This window comes from Rhinopithecus roxellana, chromosome 3, assembly GCF_007565055.1.
Source record: "Rhinopithecus roxellana isolate Shanxi Qingling chromosome 3, ASM756505v1, whole genome shotgun sequence".
Taxonomy (NCBI): Eukaryota; Metazoa; Chordata; class Mammalia; order Primates; family Cercopithecidae; genus Rhinopithecus; species Rhinopithecus roxellana.
This window is the reverse complement of record NC_044551.1, coordinates 128,751,015-128,776,289: the sequence shown is the minus strand read 5'-3', so window position 1 is coordinate 128,776,289 and position 25,275 is coordinate 128,751,015. Positions and strand designations below refer to the sequence as shown.

The window sequence follows — 25,275 nt, the reverse complement described above, 5'->3', positions numbered from 1 at the left end:
CCGACGCTAACGGAAACCCGGAGCTGCTGACAAATGAGTCACAGTAACTCCGTCTTCGTATGCCAAAACGGTGACTTCCTACGACCTAGATATCGCAGCCACGGCTAGTCCGGTGTTTGTCTTAACTCAGGACTTGCTTGGGCTGAGAAATCACATTTTGGCCATTCCCCTACTTGGACACGGGGTAGAAATCCCAGGCACCGCGAAATCGAAACTCGCTAGGACCCAGAAGCCAACGAACGACGCGCGAAACCGCTGGGTCCTGCGACAGAGACGCGCAGAGGCGCCGCCACGGGACTGCGTTCTGGAGGCCGAGCCGGAACCCGTGCGGCGGCGCTGGGAAGAGACTGTGCCCGTGCAGCTCCCCTGTCACCGGCTCCGAGGAGCGTCGGGCTCCCCCCGCCCAGCCCTGCAGCACCCGTCCGTCCGGCAACGCCAGACTCAGCGCAACTGGGCCACCTGCCACTTTGAATCTCTCAGATCGTGGCCTGAGGGCTGCCGCCACCGAGAAATGGAGGCACAGAGCCGCGAACAAGAGACCACCGCTCGGCGAAATGGCGGTGCCAGGAGCCTGGGAGGGAATGCAGCCAGCGACGTGGTCAAGGACAACATTCGTTTGGGCGCAACCAACGGTGCCGTCACCAAGAAACCGACGACTCTGAGGAAAAGAAGAGAAGTTCGGCCACCGAGAAACTCCGTGCAGCAAGGGCTGTGACAGCAAAACCGCCGGCTCCGCGCCGGTGGCGAAAGAGTCAACGGAAACGCCGGGTGCTGCCACCGCGACGCCGGCACCAGAGGGCCTCGGATGGAGAAAGCTCCGCACCGAGACAAGGAAACTGTCCACGGCACAGCTAGCAGTTGACACAAACAGAGAAGTGTCTCGTCTGCTAAGAACTCTACAATCATAAAACAGATTTCTCCAAGTTAAAACAGATACAAGTGAAATATTTAATAAAATAAATATAAATGTTTACAAGACAAGGAAACTGAAAGTAATAAGCGACACGAAGCAAGAAAGAAACATCAGGAAAAAAGAGAATTCAAAAACTGACAACCAGCAATGAAGGCAAATCCTTGATTTGCTTTATGCGACCACCAGAGCAGGCGCCAGAGAAAGAGGCAAGTAAGCAAGATAAAAAGGAAACTTTATTACGTAGCCATTGTAAAGAAAGAGGAGGTGAGGTTCACAGGTCTCTGGGCGTTCTCCAGCGAGGTTCCTAGGTCCACCTATGAGGAGGGGCCGAGGACGTCCACGCCAGGCGCCTGCCGGGAGCGACTTTTATGTCTTGGGCCTGTGGGTGGGAGGGCAGTAGGCGGGCCACGGGCAGGTGGAGGGCTGCGTGGTGGGCGCGGCCAGGTAGGTTTCGGTTTCCTTGGTCGGACGTCATGCTGCGCCTGCGCAGTAGACCTTTGCCTTTCCGGGGCTGGGGAAAGTTGATGATGAAGAACCCGGAAGTACGCCGTGTTAGTCACCCTTATTCTTTGTTTCCTTCTCCCTCCGTCCAGACAATATTAATGTAAAAAAAAGAAATGAAAACTGAGATTTAAAAAAATTAAGATCATTATATCCATGTAACTTCTGTATTTCTTTTAAAGTTCTTGTGCTACTAATTTTCTTGTGCTTATAAGTAAACATACAATTTAGAATCTTAAAGTTATATTGAATTATAGTCATTAAATGTCCAGGTCATGTCCAATTTTTTAAAAATTGTAGGAAAATATTTTTTTCAAAAAAAGTGTTCCTATTAAAAGGAAAATAATTGTGTCTAATTCACAGATTATTTGTGAAACAAGATAAAAGGAAACAGAAAAGAGAGAGAAGGCCAGGTGTGGCGGTCTGTAATCTCAGAATTTTGGGAGGCTAACGCGGGCGGATCACTTGAGATCAGGGTTCAAGACCAGTCTGGCCAATAGGGTGAAACCCCATCTCTAATAAAAATACAAAAATTAGGCCAGGCACAGTGGTTCACACCTGTAATCCCAACACTTTAGGAGGCCAAGACGGGTGGATCATGAGGTCAGGAAATTGAGACCATCATGGCTAACACAGTGAAACCCCATCTCTACTAAAAATGCAAAAATTAGCCAGGCATGGTGGCAGATGCCTGTAGTTCCAGCTACTCAGGAGGCTGAGGCAGGTGAATGGCGTGAACCTGGAAGGTGAAGCTTGCAGTGAGCCGAGAGCACGCCACTACACTCCAGCCTGGGTGACAGGGCAATACTCCATCTCAAAAAAAAAAAAAAATTATGTTATCAAGTTGGCTATAAATAAAAGGAAATTATAGTAGTCTTTCTAGAGACTGGGCTTTGATATAAAAATACATTAATACTCAAAAGACTTGGTTAGAACAACATTTTTGTAAAATATTATTTACTCTTAATAAATTGTAAGATAATTTACCCTAATTTTCAACTTTTATTGCATTTCAATGTTTTCAGCTTTCTCTCTCTTTACTTATTTATTATTATTATTATTATTATTATTATTAATATTTTCTCTATCTCTCTCTTTTTTTTAAGATGGAGTCTCCCTCTGTCACCAGGCTAGAGTGCAGTGGAGAGATCTCGGCTCACTGCAACCTCTACCTCCCAGGTCAAGCGATTCTCCTGCCTCAGCCTCCCAAGTAGCTGGGACTACAGGCGCAGGCCACCACACCCAGCTAACTTTTGTATTTTTAGTAAAGATGGGGTTTCATCATGTTGGTCAGGGTGGTCTCGATCTCTTGACCTTTGATCTGCCCACTTCAGCCTCCCACAGTGCTGGGATTACAGGCTTGAGCCACGGCACCAGGCCTCTCTCCTTTTTAAGGCCTGAGATAACAACTCTCTCCTTCAACTTTTTTTCAGCTCCTGTAACTTTTTTCCTTAGGTTTTAACTGTTGTTTGTGGTCTGATACTAAAAAATACTTCATCTTTAGGATGAAAATGAAATGTTTTCTTCTAATATAACATTCTATGTTCTTGACTTTTTAAAATATCTAAATCGTTCTATGAAACCAAAAACTTGACTTATGTCCTGGGACACACTCTTCCTATGTCTAATTAATTCAAGTGCCCTTTTCATTAGTTTTGACTCGAAGGTTATCTAAATGGAATCCCCATATGGAAAAGCACATCCTTTTTTGCCTTTTGGTAGCCAGCCTGAGAATAACGTATTTTACATTTCTTCAGACTAATTCTTACATCATTACTAGGTTTTTATTTTTGCTCAGAAAAACTGAAATTTAAGGAGGCTGAGGTGGGCAGATCACAAGGTCAGGAGTTCAAAACCAGCCTGGACAGCATAGTGAAACTCATCTCTACTAAAAATACAAAAACTTAGCTGGAAGTGGTGGCGGGTGCCTGTCATCCTAGCTACTTAGGAGGCTGAGGCAGGAGAATCACTTGACCCTGGGAGGTGAAGGTTGCTGTAAGCCAAGATCGAGCCACTGCATACCAGCCTGGGCGACAGTGTGAGACTCTGTGTCAAAAAAAAAAGAAAAGAAAAGAAAAGAAAACTGAGATTTAAAAAAATTAAGGTTATTATATCCATGTAACTTTCTGTATTTCTTTTGAAGTTCTTGTGCTACTAATTTTCAGTGCTTTGACTCTGAGTCTAAAAAGGTCACCAACTCCCGCTAAATTGAGAGCAATTGAAGTCTCATCTTCAGATTCTAGGAGAAGATGAAAATAAGAATAAGCTGCAGTCATGAGACGTGGGACCAGAAATTAAGACTATTCAAACCGTCTAGTCCCAGGGATTATTGAAAAAGTGGGTTGTGTAAGCTCATAAGGACCCATTTCAACAGATAAAATTATTTCTGTTTGTCTATAATTTGTAGATAATTTAATTTAAACAGTGTTTTGTTTTGTTTGTTTGTTTCCAGATAAGGTCTAGCTCTATCCCCCAGGCTGGAGTACAGTGGCACAGTCCTAGCTCACTGCAACCTCTACCTCCCAGGCTCAAGCGATCCTGCCACCTCAGCCTCTTAAGTAGCTGGGATTATAGATGTGCACCAGCATACATGGCTAATTTTTGTATCTTTTGTAGACACAGTGTTTCACCATGTTGCCCAGGCTGGTCTCGAACTCCTGAGCTCAAGCATCTGCCTGCCTAGACCACCCAAAGTGCTGAGTTTACAGGTGCAAGCCACCACAGCCAGCCTATAAAGTACATGTTAATATCAAAGGAACACCAATGCAAGACCAGCATGTGGGACCCTGTGTCAGATTAACAATGTTTTCATGGATCATTAACCCATTCTTATTTAAAAATTATGAAAGGTTATGAAAAGGTTTATAAAAGTTATATCTTATGGTCAAGATGATTAAAATGTATTAGATTTGTCTATGATATTTGAGAAACAGATTTAATTGGCTTCATGCTCTCTTTATTAGCTCTTATAGTTTGGGAAAGCAAGTCTCAAAGAGTAAAACGTTTTGCCTTTTAGTTTTTGAAAACTTTGAGTTACTGCTTAATTAAATGAATGACTTATTTTACAATGACCTGTGATCTTGTTTTGTGATATCAAGTGTTTTAAGTCTTTGATGTTTGACAAACTTTACAAAATCCAATTCTAAATTCAGTCATTTTCATGTCATTAATTTTTTTGACATTGAGTCCCGCACACAAGAAGTATTATCAAATATAAAATGATATGTAACCATCTTTGCATGGTATTCATATAAATGTGTTATTAGTGTTTTAAAATTGTATGAGATTCTTATGATTCTGATATGTCTTAGTATATGTTTTCAGAACTAATTATGATTAATATGTTCAAATGTTGTGTGTCATAGATACAACCACATTTCCTTGTTGATTGTGTCTTAAACATGGCTACTGTAAGACCTTTGTCATCTACAATTACTGTTTTACTCTGATCCTTTTGTAGAGTGGTTTATAATCAGTTATAGAGCTCTGAGACCACACTTTGTTTTTTTGTTGTTGTTGTTGTTGTTTGTTTTTTGAGACAGGGTCTCAATCTGTCACCTACATTGCAGTGCAGCGGCACAATCACTGCCCACTTCAGCCTTAATCTTCTAGACTCAAGCAATCCTTCCACCCACCTAAGGCTACCAAGTAGCTGTGGCTACAGGGACGCACCTCACACTGAGCTAATTTTTAAATTTCTAGAGATAGAGTCTCCCTACGCTGCCCAGGCTAATCTCAAACTCTGGCCTCAAGTAAACCTTCTACCTCAGCCTGCCAAAGTGCTGGAATTACAGGCATGAGCCACGCACACAACCCTTTAATACATTTATCATGTTTTCATTAACAAATACCAGGTGTCTATATCGTACTACATAGTGAACAAGGTGCCAGAGATAAGTAATCAACAAGCAGACATGGACTTGGCCGTTAAAGTGTTTGACACCTTCATGGGTTTGAAAAAAAAAATAGCCTGACAACAAATAAATAAATAAACAGTTTTATGTGATAAATGTTATCAAGAAAATTAATGCAACTTAGTTGAAAAGGTACACTAGGTGGATGATATATTGGCTAGTATAGTAAGGATAGAATTATCACAGATACTTCCACTTAGATAGGCAATGCAGTGAACAACACCAAAAAAAACCAAACAAACCAACTGTAGGCCGGGTTTGCAGTGGCTCACACCTGTACTCCTAGCACTCTGGGAGGCCAAGGCAGGGGATCACTTGAGGGCAAAGAGTTCAAGACCATCCTGGCCAAACATGGTATGAAATGCCATCTCTACTAAAAATACAAAAAATTAGCTGGGCGTGGTGGCCCAACCGGTAATCTCACACTACTCAGTAGGCTGAGGCGGGGAGAATCGTTGAACCAGGAGGCAGAGCTTGCAGTGAGCTGAGATACACCACTGTACTCCAGGCTGGGCAACATGAGCAAGACTCTGTCTCAAAAATTTAAAATAAAAAAAAGTGAGTTACCATGATAAGAGAATATAAAGTACAAAGATTTTAAGACAAGAACAACTTTATTATGGACCGGGCATAGTGGCTCATGCCTGCAATTCCAGCACTTTGGGAGGCTGAGGCAGGAGGATCACTTGAGGCCAAAAGCTCAAAACCAGCCCAGGCAACATAGGAAATACCATCTCTAGTTTAAAAAAAGTTTTTAATTAGCTGGATGTATTGGTGTCTGCTTGTAGTCCCAGCCACTCAGGAGGCTGAGGCAACAGAATTGCTTGAGCCCAGAAGTTCAAGGCTGAAGTGAGCTGTGACGATACCACTGCGTTCTAGCCTGAGCTATAGAGTGAGACCTTGCCTCGCATTAAAAATAAAAGTTTGTTACAGCCATGGACAAGGAGAAGCAATTAATGGCTTTCAGTGAACCAAGTGGGAGGTATCTAGACTAAGATCTGTAGTCTTCTGCACAAGATGGCCTGCTGGCCTCTAGGCAAGCATGATACATGATTAGATAAGAATGGAATTTTTGATTCATTCTGATGGAATTGTTAAACTACTAGTGATACAGTGCACACGTATATGATATTGACTCCATAAATTATGAGGCTGGCCAAAGATGTAGTGAAGGCATTTGTAAGAAAGCTGTAACTGATCATGCTTAATGGAGTATTTCTAGATTTTCTTCTTAAGTTTATCAGATTACTTGACCCTTATATCAGCTGAGTTCTTTATTCTCTAAGTTATGACATGCTAATTCTTCCAGGATGTAACATAATATAAATAAAGTGTAAAAGCAAAATACTATAGGCAATCATTTCACCCATTTCCCATTTGTCCTGAGAACACTTGCAAGTGGGGCTTGCAGCTGCAGCATTTACCCTCAGATCATTTGCAGAGTTCTTTTTTTCAGATAATATTATAATTGCAGTTTGTGTAAATCAACATTCCCTAAGAAACTATCACCTGACTTAACAGTTTTTGTCTGGGGAAGTTGAAAAGAAATAGTACATTCCTTTGCACACTTTGGAGTAAGAAGCATGTCTGCATAAGAGACTGGACAGCAGGTCTCCCCCTGTGTGACATAGGTCTCCTTTGGGAATGGTCACTACTCTGTGTGTTATGCCCATGCACGGCACTGCCAACTCTCTGCAATGCAAGATTCCGTTCAGTGTTCAGACCTGGAGAGACACATCCAGGCTACATGCTCAAAGAAATGCTAAAGCGGCCGGGTGCAGTGGCTCACGCCTGTAATCCCAGGACTTCGGGAGGCCGGGGTGGGCGGATCACGAGGTCAGATCGAGACCATCCTGGCTAACACATTGAAACCTCGATCCACTAAAAATACAAAAAATTAGCTGGGTGCCGTGGCGGGCGCCTGTAGTACCAGCTACTCGGGAGGCTCAGGCAGGAGAATGGCGTGAACCCTGGAGGCGGAGTCTGCAGTGAGCAGAGACCGCATCACTGCACTCCAGCCTGGGCGACAGAGCAAGACTCTTCCCAAAAAAAAGAAAAAGAAAGAAATCCTAAAGCTTTTTAGCTTTAGCTTTTCTGGGATCACCACTGGTACTTCTCAAGTAATACTGGCAGGTAGGAGTTGCTTCTGCTCTAGGACCCATTCTCCAGACACCTAGAGTCCATAAACCTTTCACCTAACAAGAGCTTTCAATCTTCTGCCTTCTGTATCTATTCTGTCATTCTCATTCTGTTTCATTTTTTTTCATTTCCTGTTCTATAGTTGTATATTTTACCTTTTTTTCTAGTAAAAGAAGCATGGCTTTGAAGGGAATCATCAATTCAGACCTTTTATTTCTGGTCTTCAATCAGCTCCTGGAATAAACACAGAGTTACCTGTGTTCTGAATGATCTCCTGACAGAGTCTTTACTCTCTCATTAGTAAGAGTTGTGAAAACTGCAGCCAGTTTCCTCCTCTTTGTATTTGTGGCTCCCTTTATAGCCCCAGGAACATGGTAGGGTATCAAAACATGCTTGCTAAATGTTGGGATCAATCAGATTTTACAATACTAAGCAATAATGTTTAATTAGGTAATTCTATAATTGTATCCACGGATGCTTTGCAAATAGCATGTTTAGCTCACATAAATTCCAGTTTCACAGAGGATATGAGAAGGAAAAAAAAATCCACAGAAAGAATACAACAAAGAAGGATTCATTTTACATTCATTCCGATTAAGGTTGTCTTTCAGTTTATGATAAAAGCAATAATGATAATATTGTTAAAAACTGAGCTAATTACTTTCAACCAGATACTGTCCACACATTAACTTTTTCCATCAAAAGTATCCCTGATAGATACTTTGTAAAATGAGAGCACATTTGGCTTCCATTTCGGAGGTGGTTAAAATAAAGGCTACCGGGTTAGATAACTTATAGAAGTTCACACATCTAGAATGGCATGTAACCTCTCTGTAACTTAGCCACTGGGGCCTGAGACTTCTTGCTGTTACACACAATTAAAAGTGTTGAAATCCTTTTTCTTTCTTTCTTTTTTTTTTTTTTTTAGATGGCATTTTGATCTTGTTGCCCAGGTTGGAGTGCAATGGGGCGATCTCGGCTCACCGTAACCTCAGCCCCCTGGGTCAAGCAATTCTCCTGCCTCAGCCTACCTAGTAGCTGGGATTACAGGCATGTGCCACCATGCCTGGCTAATTTTGTATTTTTAGTAAAGACAGGGTTTCTCCATGTTGGTCAGGCTGGTCTCGAACTCCTGACCTCAGTTTATCTGCCCTCCTCAGCCTCCCAAAGTGCTGAGATTACAGACGTGAGTCACCATGCCCAGCCTAAATCTTTTTTCTTTTTGTTTTTAGAGACAGGGTCTCACTCCATGCTCAAGCTGGAGTACAGTAAGCTCAATCTCAGCTCACTGCAGCCTCAACTTCCCAAGCTCAGGTGGCTCTCTGGCTCAGTCTTTCAAGTAGCTGGGACTATCGGCGTGCACCATCTTGCCCAGTTAATTGTTCCAGTTTTTTTTTTGTTTTGTTTTTTTTCTGTTTTCTTTTTTTTTTTTTTTTTTTTTTTTTTTTGCCATGCTGCCCAGGATAGTCTTAAACTCCTGGGCTCAAGTGATCCACCTGCCTCACCTCATAAAGTGTTGGGATTACAACTGTGAGCCACTGCACCCGGCCAAAATCTTTTCAACATGGCAATTCAGCAGAAGACAAAACTGGGAGAGTGAAAGACCACATTAACAATTGGGCAACTATGCTTACCCAGCTCCTCAATAACACCCCATATCTGCTTTATACATTACCCCCAAGGTTTCCCTTCTGATAGAAAGGGTTCTAGTCTCTGCTCTAGGACTAGCAATGTGATTTGGGGCAATAATGAGCTTTCTAAAGCCAGGCACCGTAAAAACAACTTCTCCTCCACAGACATGGTAGTACTTTTTCCTTTCATCTGCAAATCAAATCTGTCCTAATCTAGATAATTTTCACCCCAGACGATAGGATTTTATGTTAATATCTTTAATTCTATCTCCTAAGGAAATTTGCTCCTAAGACTAAAGTCATCATCCGGTTTCTTCTTATCTGGTTAGAACCACCCAAGAGAGCAGAAGAGTATAAAAACACAAACACTGTAAATTTCAAAGTTCCAGATACTCTGTCACCACTTGTGAGATGGATGCCATGAAGCAGCACTTTCCTCCTGGGTGCAGTAGGGGCAGGACTTTCCTCTGGGGTGCATCAGGCCTGGGATTCAACAGAACAGGTACCAGGACTCCAGAGGCCACCAACCCTGAGCCCGGGAGATTGTGTGCCCTGTCTGCTCCATTGTATGTTATTGCACACATACAACCAAATTCTGCAATACTTTAAATTAAGCAATTCAACAGTAGAAGACAATACTGGGAGAGTGAAAGACCACATTAAGAACTGGGCAGGCCGGGCGCGGTGGCTCAAGCCTGTAATCCCAGCACTTTGGGAGGCCGAGACGGGCGGATCATGAGGTCAGGAGATCGAGACCATCCTGGCTAACACGGTGAAACCCCGTCTCTACTAAAAAATACAAAAAACTAGCCGGGCGATTTGGCGGGCGCCTGTAGTCCCAGCTACTCGGGAGGCTGAGGCAGGAGAATGGCGTAACCCAGGATGCGGAGCTTGCAGTTGAGCTGAGATCCGGCCACTGCACTCCAGCCTCGGCGGGAGACTCCGTCTCAAAAAAAAAAAAAAAAAGACCAGCCTGGGCAACATGGTGAGACCCTATCTTTATACAAAACTACAGTAAAAACAATGAGCCAGGTATGGTGGCACAAACTTGTTATTTCTAATTTCTAGCTACTCTGGAGGCTGAAGGGGGAGGATCACTTGAGCCTGAGAGTTCGAGGCTTGCCAAGGCCATGCCAGTGTATCCCCAGCTGAGTGAAAGAGCAAGGACCCTGTCTCAAAAAAAAAAAAAAAAAAAAAAAAAGAATTGGTCAAGTAATGGGGAAAGCAAATCCTAAGCAAACAGAAGAAGAAGAAAAGAAGAAGAAGAAGAAAAGAAGAAGAAGAAGAATAAGAAGAAGAAGAAGAGAAGAGAAGAAGAAGAAGAAGAAGAAGAAGAAGAAGAAGAAGAAGAAGAAGCAGCAGCAGCAGCAGCAGCAGCAGCAGCAGCAGCAGCAGCAGCCGCCGCCGCCCAAGGCATCACATTGTCCAACTTCAAACTATTCTATAAGGATGTCATTACCCAGAGCAAATAAATGCCGAAACACATATTGTATGTTCTCACTTATTAGTGGAAGGTAAACCTCATACACAGGAACATAAAGATGAGAACAGGGCAGGATGTGGTGATTCACGCCTGTAATCTCAGTACTTTGGGAGGCCAAGGCAGAGGGGCAGGGAGGGATCACTTGAGGTCAGGAGTTTGAGACCAGCCTGGCTCACATGGTGAAACCCCATCTCTACTAAAAGAAAAAAATATATGTATATATATAGCCTGGCATGGTGGTGGGCACCTGTAATCCCAGCTACTCGGGAGGCTGAGGCAGGAGAATTGCTTCAACCCAGGGGGTGGAGGTTGTAGTGAGCCAAGTATCATGCCACTACACTCCAGTCTCGGTGACAGAGACCCTGTCTCAAAAATAAAATAAAATAAAATAAATACGAGAACAATAGAAAACTGAAGGACAACAAAAGGAGGGAAGGAGATAAGGGGGTATAGGCTGAAAAACTTCCTACTGAGGACTATGTTCACTCTCTGGGTGACAATATCAATAGAAGCCTTAGCATCACACAATACGCCCTTGTAACAAACCTACACATGTACCCCCTGAATCTAAAATTAAAATGTAAAAAGAGGCCACATAACACAATAATATTATGAAATACCATAAAAGGCCAGGCACAATTGCTCATGCCTGCAATCCCAACACTTTCGGAGGCCGAGGCGGGTGGATCACCTGAGGTCAGGAGTTCAAGACAAGCCTGGGCAACATAGTGAAACCCCGTATCTACTAAAAATACGAAAAAAAAAAATTAGCTGGGCGTGGTGGCAGGCAGCTGTAATCCCAGCTACTCCGGAAGCTGAGGCAGGGGAATCATTTGAATCTGGGAGGCGGAGGTTGCGGTGAGGGGAGATCTTGCCATTGCACTCCAGCCTGGGCAACAAGAGCAAAACTCCCTCTCAAAAGAAACAAACAAGCAATCAAACAAACAAAACAAAACAGGTATTTTTATTTTAAAAATGGGCGTCTACCCTGGCCTCCTCCTCAGTAACATTATGACCCTTCAGGCATCTGACAAGCATTGCTCTGGGGTAGAAAAGGATCCAGTCTGCTCCAGTACTATTAATGCATTTGTAGGCAACAATGAACTTTCTAACGAGGGTCCCCCAAAACAGATTTCCCTGCACCAGAAAGGTAGTATTTTTTCTTTTCAATCCCTAAAGCAACGTATTTAACTAGATAACTTCATCTCAGATGATAGGACTCTACGTAAATCTCATTAATTCCATCTCTTGATGTAATTTGCTCCTAAGATTAAGGTTCCCACCCACCTCCCTGAAATCTGATTTGGACCCCCAGGAGTCCAGAAGAGTATAAAAACGCAAAAGATGTTGACTTCTGAGTCTCACATATCCGGCGTCAGCTGGTGAAAAAAAGACGCGAAGGAGCTGCTGTCTCCCCTCCGAGTTTGGCAGGCCCGGGGATTCCGCAAAGGAGGCGGCGGTGTCAGATGCCTCCAGCCCTGACCTCAGTACATTCGGTATCCTGGATGCTCCCTTCCTGTCCTTACCATTGCGAGCTCTCCTGGGACGGCCTAGATTTCCACTGGGATCTACTTTCCGCTTCCTGCGTGCCTCTTTGCTGAAACTGCCGGCGAAAAGATTTCTTTCCCGAGCCTCAGAGCACCTTGAGGCGGTGCCCAGAGTCCCCCGCTCTGGATCCCGCGCAAGAGACCCAGGAGGAGCCGCAGGAGCCCTCAGGCGAGCAGGAGGCTGCAGAGCGTCTCTAGGGACGCCCGCCCGCGCAGCCTCCCTCGCAACTCGCCCCTCGCTCGGCAGGCAGACAACTCCAGCCTGACAGGTCCATCCGAGGAGATCTTTCAGAGTGTCAGCCAACTACGGACCTCGGAGCCACCAGCCAAAGTTCCAAGACTGCTGCCTGCAGATTGCATGCGCTTGGGGCAGACGCCCTAAGAATGTGTCCACCGCCCGTCTTTGGAGTCCTGAGCCCTGAGATTTCCGCTAAGACCTTCCATGGAACGGTCTCTTGTAACAGATGTTCTTACAGTAACACGTGAGTTCGCTCAAACGCGATGGAAGAAGTTTTGCTTTGCAATCACTTTGTGCCTTTTTCTTTCCCCTTCTCAATAAAATTGTGCACAACTGTGAAATTCCTGTTGCCTATGTTCCTGTTGATGTTGGGTAAGGATGAGGCTCAGGGGCAGGGTGGCTGGCTGCTGGTGCCAAGACTATCACGGGTACCCTGAATCCCCTAGATTTGCTGGTTACAGGGCAAACAAAAAATATAAAATGTGTGTGTCTTATGCAGAGATTGGCGGGGAGAATAGGCCAGGGGTCATGCATGGCTGGTGACTCACAGGCTGAGTCTACAGGAAACCCGGTAAACAGGCATCAGACCTGAGAACTTACTGCAGGAAATTCTCCTGTCCTGAAGCCTTGGAACTTTCTCCCTCTGAAGGTTTGCACCTTTCTAGTCTTGAGACCTTACTAAACTCACTCATAATTTCAGGAAGTTTTCTTCTAGACTCTTTCAGATTTTCTCCACAGGCTCATGTTCTGCAAGTATGGATAGTTCCATTTTTTCACTTCCAATGTATATGCTTTCTTACTCCTTTTCTCACCTTATTGCACTGGCCAACAATTCCAGTACCTTGTTGAATAGAAATGGTTGGAGCGAATTTCTTGGCCTTGTTCCTGATTTCATGGGAAATGCATTGAGTCTGTCACTGTTTCATACAATTTAACTACGGGTTTTTGTAGACGTTCTTCGCACGGTTGATGAAAATCCCTCAATTCCCACGTTGCTGAGAGTTGGTTTTTAAATTTCAAATCACGAATGGATATAGATTTTCTTAAATGCTTTCTGTGCATCATTCGATAAGATTATACAGTGTTTCTCATCTAGCATAGGGTGAAATATACTGATTGACTTTTGAGTATTAAACCAGCCTTACATGTGGAATAAACCTTACTTGGGCATGGTATTGTTCTTTAACATATGTTTCTGATTTCTATTTGTTAGTATTTTGGTGAGGATTTCTGCATCTATATTTAGGAGCAATATTGGTCAGTAGCTTTCTCTTAGTGTCCTCTATTTGCTAGGAAAATGTTGATCTCATAAAATAAGTTGGGAAGTATTCCATATTCTTTTATTTTCTAGAATAAATTGTGTAGAATTCATGTTATTTATTCTTCGAATATTAGGTAAAATTCGTGAAATAGTAAGAACCTCTGGGTTTGTTTTTTGGAAGATTTTTGACCATGAATTCAATACCTTTAATAATCGCAAAAATTTTCAGATTGTTTTTCATGAGTTGGGTAGACTGGATCTTGTGGGATTGATGCACTTTATCTAATTTGTTGAAATTATGCGTACAGAGTTGTTTTTAGACCATTTTTAAAAGTTACCATTGTGGGCCAGGCGGGGTGGTTCACGGCTGAAATTTTTTGGGAATTTTGGGAGTCCAAGGTGGGCAGGTCACTTGAGGCCAGGAGTTGGAGACCAGCCTGGCCAATATAGCAAAACCCCATTTCCACTAAAAATACAAGAAAATTAGCTGGGTGTGGTGGTGCACGCCTGTAATCCCAGCTACTCAGGAGGTTGAGTCACAAGAATTACTTGAACCTAGGAAGCAGAGGTTGCAGTGAGCCGAAATCATACCAATGCACTCCAGCCTGGGTGACAATGGGAGATTTTCTCAAAAAAACAAAAACAAAAACAAAAAAACTTACAGTTGTGAATAGGTTGATCAACATAAAGACCCTGCTAGGTAATACTTTGCCTCTCTAGATCCGCTTAAGGCTCTTCAGTCAGCACTATGTTGCAAGAAGCAACCTGTATGGACTGCACTGGAGAGCTACTTTTGCTCCCAGACTTCTGAATGAGTTTAGGCACTGAAAGACACCAGCTGTACAGAGATATGGATTAACAATTTATTACTTTGTTTTGATTCACCTGGACCTCGGGGTATTTATTTTATCTGAAGCCGAAAATAGGCTGGCTGTGGTGACTCACACCTGCAACCGCAGCACTTTGGGAGGCCGAGGCAGGAGGATTACTTGAGGCCAGGAGTTCAAAACCATCTTGGGTAATAGAAAGATAACCTGTCTACACACACACACACACACACACACACACACAGTACCCAGGCATGGTGGCATGTACCTGTAGTCCCAGGTACTTATGAGGCTGAGAAGGGAGAATTGCATGACCCAGGATGGTTGAGGCTGCAGTGAGCTATACTTGTGCCACTGCACTCTAGCCTGGGTGACACAGCCAGACCTTGTCTCAAAAAAAAAGTGAAAAAAGAAAAAAGCCAAAAAATACTGTGGATTGGCCCTTTCTTCAAGCATTTGCTTGCTTTCTCTAACACCACTCATTCTATTGCCCCTACTGAGCTTGAAATGATCATGCTTTCTTCAGGTGCCAGGTCTGGAGTGCTGGTGCACCTATCTCAAAACGCTGTCTCAAAACTCCAACAGGGAGCACCTAACTGTACTGGGTGCAACATTGCTAACACCGAGCAAACAGCAGTCCAGGACCGTGGAAACAACAGTCTCTGCGAAACCAAGGACTCTGTGACCAAGAGAAATCGCCGATTCCAGACATAGCCGGTCTTAGAGAGATGAATGGCGTCGTCATCGAAAAAACAGGGACTCGATTGTTTGTAACAGAAATACCGCCACAAACGCTGGTACAGGACAGCCGACACCGAGAACCATGGGAAGTGTCTGAGAGCTGCGCCCCCACGGAATAACTGCCAGTCGACACAGTGCGAGTGAGAAACCTGTCACTCCATGCAAAGACCAGTACTGCCAAGGAAAAGAATCCGACGTCCCCAAAAAGCGGTGCTACTAAGAGAAACGGCCGCTTTTGAAGAAAACAGCCAGGAGCATGACTGAGAGACACTCAGCTCTCAGGAAGAACGGGCATTTGTTCCAAAACACAGCCGGATAAACCGAGAACCTTCGGAGTGGTTGCACCGAAATGGGGTCACCCAGCACCTCAGCGTCCTGGGCTCTAGCAAGCCTCACAGAAACAACCGGCAGTGCTACCTCCAAGGAGCACCTAGAGCAGCAAAACTAGCAGTAATGCCATCGACGAAAGGCCAGTTAGGCGAAAAGAGTAGAGTATTTAGTTCCGGGGATTATAGGCCAGCGCTAACCAGACAGCATAAAGCTGAGGGTTGACAAACCAAAAATTAGTAACAATTCTTTTTAAAGGGCAAGTTAGCTGAAACACACACACACACACACACACACCCAGAATAAAAACAATACATTTGGGAAAATTCATCAAATGAAAATGCAAAACATAGAAAAATTGACTCTACAAAGAAGAAAATGCAAACACTTCTAAACAATGTGGTTTCACAGCTGTGATATCGCTGTCAGGCCTATATCAATACCTGCTCGGTCTCACCAGGACTTCTAAGGGACTGCAGGCACCGCTAAACCGCTACTTTCTACTCCTAAAATATCTTCTTTAACGACATGCCCGGACTTCTATATTTAAAACTCAGGCATCAGTAAAGCAGGATAAGTTATTATGAAACCGAAAGTTACTGGGAATAAGGAGTCGCAGGTATGGCTATGCTAGTACTGGTTGCGACTAAATATGGACTTGCAAGAGCTAAAAGATCACATTCACAGGGGCACTTGCAATCGAAGCATGCACTTGTTACTCTAAGAAATCCCTAACCCAGGACTCGCTCAGAATATTTCAAAACCAGAATTAAGCATCTTTATCGCAGGCGAAATAAGCCATTACTTATTCCGCTTAAATCCGAACTTGCTATGCAGAGAAACCACAGTCAGGGCTATATTCCGAGTGTAGGAGGTTTAAAACTCCCGAAAAGGCAGTCAAAGCAGGCAGGGCCAAGCCGGACCTGCTGTGCCTACCAGAAGTGCTAAACCCAGTTGTGGTACTATTAAGTAATTGGGGCCGGGCGCGGTGGCTCAAGCCTGTAATCCCAGCACTTTGGGAGGCCGAGACGGGCGGATCACGAGGTCAGGAGATCGAGACCATCCTGGCTAACATGGTGAAACCCCGTCTCTACTAAAAAATACAAAACCTAGCCGGGCGAGGTGGCGGGTGCCTGTAGTCCCAGCTTCTCGGGAGGCTGAGGCAGGAGAATGGCTTGAATCCGGGAGGCGGAGCTTGCAGTGAGCTGAGATCCGGCCACTGCACTCCAGCCCGGGCGACAGAGAGAGACTCTGTCTCAAAAAAAAAAAAAAAAAAAAAAAAAAAAAAAAAAAAAAAGTAATTGGTAGTTCTCTTATACGCCACTCTAAACTGTTCCAAAGAAAAAGACACAGGAAACACTGCTAGCCCTGAGACCCATGAATAAGTAATCTTCTCAATTATTTATTTATTTTGAGACAGGGTCACACTCTCCTGGAGGGCATTGGTGCTATCCAGCTCAGGCTCACTGCAGCCTCAACCTCCTGAGCTCAAGCGACCAGCCCACTCCACTCTCTGGAGTAGCTGGGACTACAGGTGCACAACACCTCCCCCAGCTAATGTTTGTATTTTTTGTAGAGGCTTCACCCTCTTGCCCAGGCTGTTCTCAGACTATTGAGCACAAGCAATCCGCATGCCTCCAACGCTAAAAGTGCTGGGATTACTGCTGTGAGCCACGCTGCCCCACCAGAATAAGTAACATTAAGAACTGGTCATCTGTGAAGTTGTATTAATATAAGTAATTGCGCGGTCTTTTCACGAGACACAGTAACGATTGAAAAACCTTCCACTCTTGACCTTGAATAAAATTCCTGAGAGTAAAACACAATGACTTGATATCCTGAAAAAAAGAAAGACAGTTGTTAAAAATAAAACTAAAAATTAAAATTAAGAAGACGTTATAATAACGTAAAAGACGTGATATAAAATTAAATGTAAACAAACAATATATTTAAAAAGGAATAATTAGAAAAATACGAGGAATAAGATTTAAAAATACACTGGAAAAAATAAATTAAAAATCGGCCAAACACTAAGGATTCTATAATCATAAAACAGATTTCTCCAAGTCAAAACAGATACAAGTGAAATATTTAATAAAATAAATATAAATGTTTAAAAGACAAGGAAACTGAAAGTAATAAGCGACACGAAGCAAGAAAGAAACATCAGGAAAAAAGAGAATTCAAAAACTGACAACCAGCAACGAAGGCACATCTTAATGTGTTTTTATTTTCTAGGTGGAGACGCTTGGTAACTGAGAATCTTTTCAGGGAGGAGAATCCAAAGAGGCTTCTGCTGATATCTAAGGCTGCTTAGCTCCACAGATTCGTAGGCAGCACGCCCAGAGTACAGAGAACGCGGCAAAACCAACGCGAAGAATCCGCTCCAGGCAGTCTGAGAAACCCGGGGGGTGGCGCCACCGACGGAGGGCAGGAGGATGGCGGCGTTCCGAAAGGCACCCGCTGTCAGAGACGTCGGTGTCCTGCTGTCTGTTCCAGGAATGGGGAGGACTGCCCCAGGAAAGCTGCTGGAGCGTGAGTCTGTCGGGTTCCTCTCCCTGCCCCACCTCTTCCACGGGTGCCTCTTGCTGCTTCTGTGTCCCCGGCCAACTGAACCCAGGGGACTTCGCTGTACTTGGTTCCAAGGTGCTCTGGACTCCAGGAAAGAGTCCGTTTTGCCAGAAGACTCCGGGTAGCCGCCAGCAAGGACTGGAAAGCAGTCCCAAGTCACAGCTGTCCAATGAGTACTCTCCTAGTACAGGATACAAAGGGAGAGGCCAGGGCCCACGATCTTCTGAACTCACAATAGGCGGAGACCCGGGCTCTGGCGCCACCTCCGCGGAATCCCAAGGCCGCTTCACACAGCCAAGAAAATGTTGCTCCATCGCTTAAGCCTCAGACCAGGAGGAAACAAACGTTGGCGCTGATCAAGGAGGGAGAGTCTTCTGCACTACCCTCAGCCTGGGTATTTATGCTCTCCAGAGCCCGTGGGCGGAGGCCAGTCAGATATCAAGAAACTCATTAGTAGCAAATGCACGAAGATTCGTGGACAAATGAAAAACGGTAAAATTTTAGAGAGTACATAGAACCAAAACGAACCGTAATTCCGACAGAAGAACATAGCGAGAAAAGAAACCGAAATGAAACAACGCTAAGCAAACCTTGCAGAGAACTAGCACTACAGAACGCAGGTATTAAAGAGTGCTGCAAGGGCCAAGAACCACCCGTTTTCGGGAAATGAGCGTTGCTGCCACCGGAAAACTGTCCGCTGGGGCTCTGCGCTAATAACCGTCTTGCTAACGAGAAACTGGCGCGTTGAATTTAGCAAGCGCCGGCACCTAGCGGACAGCGCTGGTATTGCCAAACAAATATCCGTTTCGGCGCCGTTAAGTGGGGCTGCTGAAGAGAAACAGCGTGCTCTCAGAAAAGAGCGGTGCTTCCACGCCTAAATAACCTGTTTGTAGGAATGAACCAACGCTGTTCAAATGTGTCGTGCCAGGAAAATGTGTTGTGGCATTTTAATGTGTTTTAATCCGCTCAGTGTGTTTGATAGGTTTAATATGTTTTAACCCGTTTTCATGGGTTGTGACAGAAAAAGCGCCGGCTGATGGTACCACGGAGTTACTAGTGCGAACAGCGGCTGGGTGCAATCACCGTTCTGCACCGCAAAACGGGGTTCACGAAGTTTCTAGGAGATACCAGCGGTTCTAGGACCGAGAAAGTGACAGCACTGAGAACGTAAGGACCCCGCGAACGGGAAACGTCACGTTGCGAGCAGCAACTGAGAAAACGCCCAGTGGGCGCTACTAGCAAACGTGCTGATACAAAACCGCCAGCTCCGCAGGGGAAGCGGAGCCGCCAGACAGAACCCGGAGCCTAACACCAGCGAGGCTAAGACCGAACTCGGCTCCCCGGCTCCTGAGAGAACGAAAGTCAAGGAGCACGAAGCTGAGACGCTCCAAATTAGTAGGAAAAGAAAAAAAAATACATAACATCTAAATAAAAATAAAAATTTAAAATAATGAAAGTCTGAAATGCAAGTAAAAACGGAAAACACATCGGTAACACTGTCCTCAGAGCAAAATACACAAAAATAATGTTTAAATTAGCGAAAATTACAGGGAGCCAACCGCACAAAGAAGAAATTACAAATATGGCAAGACGATGCAATGCCTACCATTAGAATGTTTCTGTCAGATCTAAAACCCTGCAGGTTGCTCCTGTCATAATTTCCTACGACAAACAAAAATAGCCACGGTTAAACGTGTTTAGGTACGACTAGAAAATCGTACTAACTGGTATATGCCGATTTGGTCCACAGGAGGAAAAAGTCGCGATGGGCGGGACTTGCTATTGTCAAAGGGAGCTCGGTAAAACTGAGAAATCGCGTTGGCCGGCGTTCCTGACTTCCCCGGGAGTTTTGAAAACACACAAGCGTAGCTAAGACGGGACTCGATATTGCAGAACCAAACTTGGTATAAGAGCTCCCAACACCACTAAACTGGCCATCACTAAACCTTTACAAAACAAAACAAAACAAAACAAAACAAAAAACGCATTCGCTGGTACCCAGATTTCCAAAGGAGTTAAACATCTCCTGCGCAGCCAAAGCAAGGCTCACTAGTAGGAAACCGGAACTTGCTAGGACTAAGAAACTTGAGGCTGGATTGACCCCGTGGCTGTTACCACTAGAATTCCGACGCTAACGGAAACCCGGAGCTGCTGACAAATGAGTCACAGTAACTCCGTCTTCGTATGCCAAAACGGTGACTTCCTACGACCTAGATATCGCAGCCACGGCTAGTCCGGTGTTTGTCTTAACTCAGGACTTGCTTGGGCTGAGAAATCACATTTTGGCCATTCCCCTACTTGGACAAGGGGTAGAAATCCCAGGCACCGCGAAATCGAAACTCGCTAGGACCCAGAAGCCAACGACGCGCGAAACCGCTGGGTCCAGCGACAGAGACGCGCAGAGGCGCCGCCACGGGACTGCGTTCTGGAGGCCGAGCCGGAACCCGTGCGGCGGCGCTGGGAAGAGACTGTGCCCGTGCAGCTTCCCTGTCACCGGCTCCGAGGAGCGTCGGGCTCCCCCCGCCCAGCCCTGCAGCACCCGTCCGTCCGGCAACGCCAGACTCAGCGCAACTGGGCCACCTGCCTCTTTGAATCTCTCAGATCCGTGGCCTGAGGGCTGCCGCCACCGAGAAATGGAGGCACAGAGCTGCGAACAAGAGACCACCGCTCGGCGAAATGGCGGTGCCAGGAGCCTGGGAGGGAATGCAGCCAGCGACGTTGTCAAGGACAACATTCGTTTGGGCGCAACCAACGGTGCCGTCACCAAGAAACCGTCGACTCTGAGAAAAAAAAGAGAAGTTCGGCCACCGAGAAACTCCGTTCAACAATTGCTGTGATGGCCGGCTCCGCGCGGGTGGCGAAAGAGTCAGCGGAAACGCTGGGTGCTGTGACCGCGACGCCGGCACTAGAGGGCCTCGGCTGAGAAAGTCCCCAAGGAGACAAGGAAACCGTGCACAGCACAGCTAGCAGTTGACACAGACAGAAAAGTATCTGCTCTGCTCCCTGGCAGAAAGCGCGGATCAAAACGAGCAACTCAGTGGAGGAAATCCCGCGGCCACTGAAGAAGTTACCCGCGTGGCTGTGGGGCCAGAGAAACACCGCAATTTCGACGACAGCCATTGGGATACGACAGAGAAACATTCGCGGCCACAAAAGTACCATCCAGCTCCGCGCAACCAGTGGTTCTGCGATCCAGTAACCACTGCCAGCTGGATTCGAGTAGAAACTTCTGAAAAACTGTCGTCTCATAGCAGCTTTCCTCCCTACGACAGACAGTCGCCTTTAGAGGGCACCTAACGGTGCTTAGTCCAGCCTGGGCCAGCACAAAGCTCAGAGCGGTGCCCGTGCGAAGAAACGCCCGACTTTGTGAAACCAACCTTGTGACCACCGAGTCCACTGGCTTCGCAGGACGCAATGGGCCAAGGCGCGGAGGAGAAACCGCGGGCTCGGTTCACCGATTATGCTGCTGGCGGGCTGATGGTGGGGTGGGGCACCCGCAAAGTTGTGAAACCAGCGGCGCTGGGACCCAGCGATCACCTGCCCGTAGCAAATGCCTGTGCAGTTGCAAAAGACAACTTTTGGCGGAGGGAAGGCTGCACTCAGAGAGCATCCGATAACGCTGACAAAGGAGTGGCGTTGGCAGTGAGAAACCGCTGGCGCTGGGAAAGGAACGGTGCAGCGACCGACCAACTGCGCGCTCGGTGCCACCAAAGTGCTACCGGTTCTACCCACTCTGTCCCCCACAGCCTTAGGGAAGTCTGTTGTCCTTTTCTTTTTTCCTCTGTGGCGTACGCTGGTGCAGTGATGTCGTCTTGACTCAGTGCAGCCTCGACTTCCTGGGATCCAGCGATCCTCCCGCCTCAGCCTCTAGAGTAGCCGAGACCACAGGTGAGTGCTAGCACCCTCGTCTAATTCGTGTGTGTATGTGTGTGTGTGTGTGTGTGTGTGTGTGTGTGTGTATAAAAGACCGGGGTCTCGCTATGTTGCCCAGGCTGGTCTCGAACTCCTGAGCTCAAGTGATTCGCCCGCCTGGGACTCCCAAAGTGCTGGGATCACAGGCATTGGCCACCGAGGCCGGCAGGAAGTCTGTACTGTTCTTGCATTCCACCCAGTGCGTTGCGCAGTGGGAGAGTAGTCGGCTTATGCCCCGAGAACCACGCAGATCCTGTTGGTCCCAGGAACAAAGTAAAAACCATTCTGGTTGCCAACAGCTTCCTACGCAGCAAACAGCCATCCAGCCTCCGTGACTGGGCTCTTCCAGGTCACCCCAGGCTCTCTTCCGGGTCCAGAACCCACAGGATCCTACAGGAGGGGCCGACAACTGCTTGCCTTCGACACTTAAAACTCTCGGTCTAAGGTTCCCTAGGAGCGTAAAAGGCACAGCGTTTTCTGACCGCAGCTTCAGGTCTCCCTCGCCTGTCCCGGTACCTCTCCTGCAGGAGGGAACTCTGTGGGAACCGCTCGTTGATTCTGATGGTTAACTCTGTCAGATGTCTTTGATACTGGGCATAGGAGTTGGAAGAGGGCTGGAGAGAAAAATGAACTGCAAGACTCCAGCACAGGAGGTGGGATTGATGGCAGACGTCTGCTTCCTCTCTAAACCCAATAAACATCTCAAATTGTCATCCACTTTCCTATACCCTTGATTTGTGAAATGGATCACTGAGGCTTTCTCTGTCTTTCCGGAAATGCAAACAGCTGAATTTTCAAGAGCTTGAATTCTCTCACACTTTTCAGTCAAGAGTGGGGCTATAAACTCCTTCCTCACAGGAAATAAGGAACTGCCACAGCTTGGAAGAAAAACGTATTTTTCCCATAAGCTTTCACATTACCCAAAAAAAACACTATACATCCGGATGTAAACCCCCCCCCCCCCAAGAGATTTACAGACCCTACCAAGAGCGTTCCCACGCAAACGCATCATCTCCCAATCGCATCCTGAAGACACCATGCAACCAATTCCATCCTTTTCTGGACGAACCTGGGCAGAGGACAAGTGCAGAGGAGCCCAGAGAAGGGCCTTGACAAGTCAGGAGACCCAATTTGGGGTCGCAATTCTCACCCACTCCCAAAGTGTTTGCTTTGATCTTCCCCTCCCACCATACTACTTCTTCTGCTACCTGGTTTCTCCCTGTATTTCAGGATCCTCCAATTGCCTTCTGGTCTTACAGACGGGAGAATAAAGGAAAAATGGCATCGTTTCCACCTTAAAAGTTACAAGCACTTCACCAAAAGGAACAGCCTAGGTAGAGCCTTTTTAAAACAAATGCCCGCCCACTGCTTCACCCTCCTCATTTCCACCTCAGCAGAGCATTTTAGCAGAAAAGCTGACTCAGAGCAGTAGCTCCCTCCTGTAGTCCCAGCACTCTGGGAGGCTGAGTCGGGAGGATCTCTTTAGCCCAGAAGTTCAAGACCACCTTAAGCACAAAGTAAGACCCTTGCCTCTACAAAAAAAAAGAAAGAAAGAAAGAAAGAAAAGAAAAAAAAATTGAAAAATTAGTCGGATTTGGTCTTGAGTGCCTGTAGTCCCAGCTACTAGGGAAGCTGAAGTGGGAGGATCTCTTGAGCCCTGGAGATTCAGGCTGCAGTTGAAAGAGATCAAATGAAAAAAACTAAAAGATAGAAATGAAGCCCACAGGCAAGCAGCCCGGGCGGCGCCCTGACAGCCCGGGCGGCGCCCTCAGCCTAGTTAAAGATCGACCCCGGACCCAACCGATTAGGTTAATTAGGTTATCTATAGACTCCGGACATTGTAAGGACAAACGTTGTGAAAGTCTCTGTCCTGCTCTAATTACCGGTGTCTGCCACATATCTTAGTCCTGGGCCCAGTACAAACACAATCCTCTATTTTGTCCCAACTTCCTGAGCCCAACACCCCCCCCCCCACACACACACATCTCAGAAACACCACCTAGAGAGCCCCTGATAAGATCACAACCGTTTGTAGTTTTACTAAAAGCGCGGGAACAAATGGAAAACTGTTAATTGTATTAACCAATTACCAGTTGTAATGCTGCAACCAAAAGAATTCCTTTGTACCTCTGTAACCTTGCATATCCTGTATGCATCAGGCTATAAAGAGCGGCCACATGCATCATTCGGGGCCCTCTTGTATGTTGTAAAACAGAGGGACCAAGTTCGAACTTGCATTAAAGATCCTTGCCACTTGGCTTTGACTCTGGATTCTGGTGGACTTCTTCGGGGAATAAAGGGTCTGGGCATAACATTTGGGGGCTCTCCTGGGATTCCCCCAAGCCCACCAGACCCCCGGTCAACGGATCTACTAGGATCGATCTGCTAATAGGTGAGCCGGCTCGTCTATGTTTGTCTGTCTGTGTCCTGTCTGAATTCGCGGCTCTCTAAGTCCGCCTGAGGCTGTTAGCCTGTCTGAATTCGCGGCTCTCTAAGTCCGCTCGGAATCAATCTGTGACTCGCGAGGTTTGAAGCTGAAAGCTGGCATAGGTCCTGGCAGACGCGCTATAGGACAGCCAGCGGAGACCGGTGGGAGACGTCCCCCGGCTCTCATCTGGTTCTTGCCTGAACTCTGACCCAGATTTCTGGTGCGCGCCTGCGACTGACATAAACTTGTTGTTGATATTCCAGCAACTCACTTTTCCCTTGCAGGACCTGTTCCAGCAACTCACTTTTCCCTTGCAGGACCTGTTCCAGCAACTCACTTTTCCCTTGCAGGACCTGTTCCAGCAACTCACTTTTCCCTTGCAGGACCTGTTCCAGGCACCACTCTGGGCGCTACTGTTCAAGATGGGTAATACCCAGAGCACTCCCCTATCTCTCCTTACAAGTAATTTCAAGGATGTTAGGGCAAGGGGCCATGATCTTGGTATGGACATCAGGAAGGGAAAGCTAATTACTCTGTGCCGCTCCGAGTGGCCCGCCCTTAATGTAGGGTGGCCACCCGAAGGGACATTCTGTCTTCCTGTCATCACTAGAGTAAAGTCCAAGGTTTTCCAGCCTGGGCGTGCTAGTCACCCGGATCATATCCCATATATCCTCGTATGGCAGGATCTAGCTGGGAACCCGCCCCCTTGGCTGTCCCCTTTCCAATTAGCCTCTGAACCCTGTAAGACACTGGTTGCTCGGCCGCTAAAATCCAAGCAACCGACTGCCCCCCCCCCATCCTGTTCTACCTGATAGCGAGGACCCACTGTCCACAGAACCCCC

At 46.2% G+C, this 25,275-nt stretch overlaps 1 protein-coding gene across 1 annotated transcript; it reads right to left on the bottom strand.

The window, feature by feature from the left end:
- Nucleotides 1-17,599: 17,599 nt before the first annotated feature.
- LOC115896490 (annexin-2 receptor) lies at nt 17,600-19,088 on the bottom strand. The gene has a single exon (XM_030927512.1). The coding sequence runs from the start codon at nt 18,405-18,407 to the stop codon at nt 17,826-17,828; it is 582 nt and encodes a 193-aa protein (XP_030783372.1). The 5' UTR covers nt 18,408-19,088; the 3' UTR covers nt 17,600-17,825.
- Nucleotides 19,089-25,275: the final 6,187 nt, after the last annotated feature.

Bases quoted from the DNA above. Each gene is read 5' to 3' on its own strand.
- LOC115896490 (XM_030927512.1), bottom strand. From the start codon at position 18,407: ATGGAGCAACATTTTCTTGGCTGTGTGAAGCGGCCTTGGGATTCCGCG.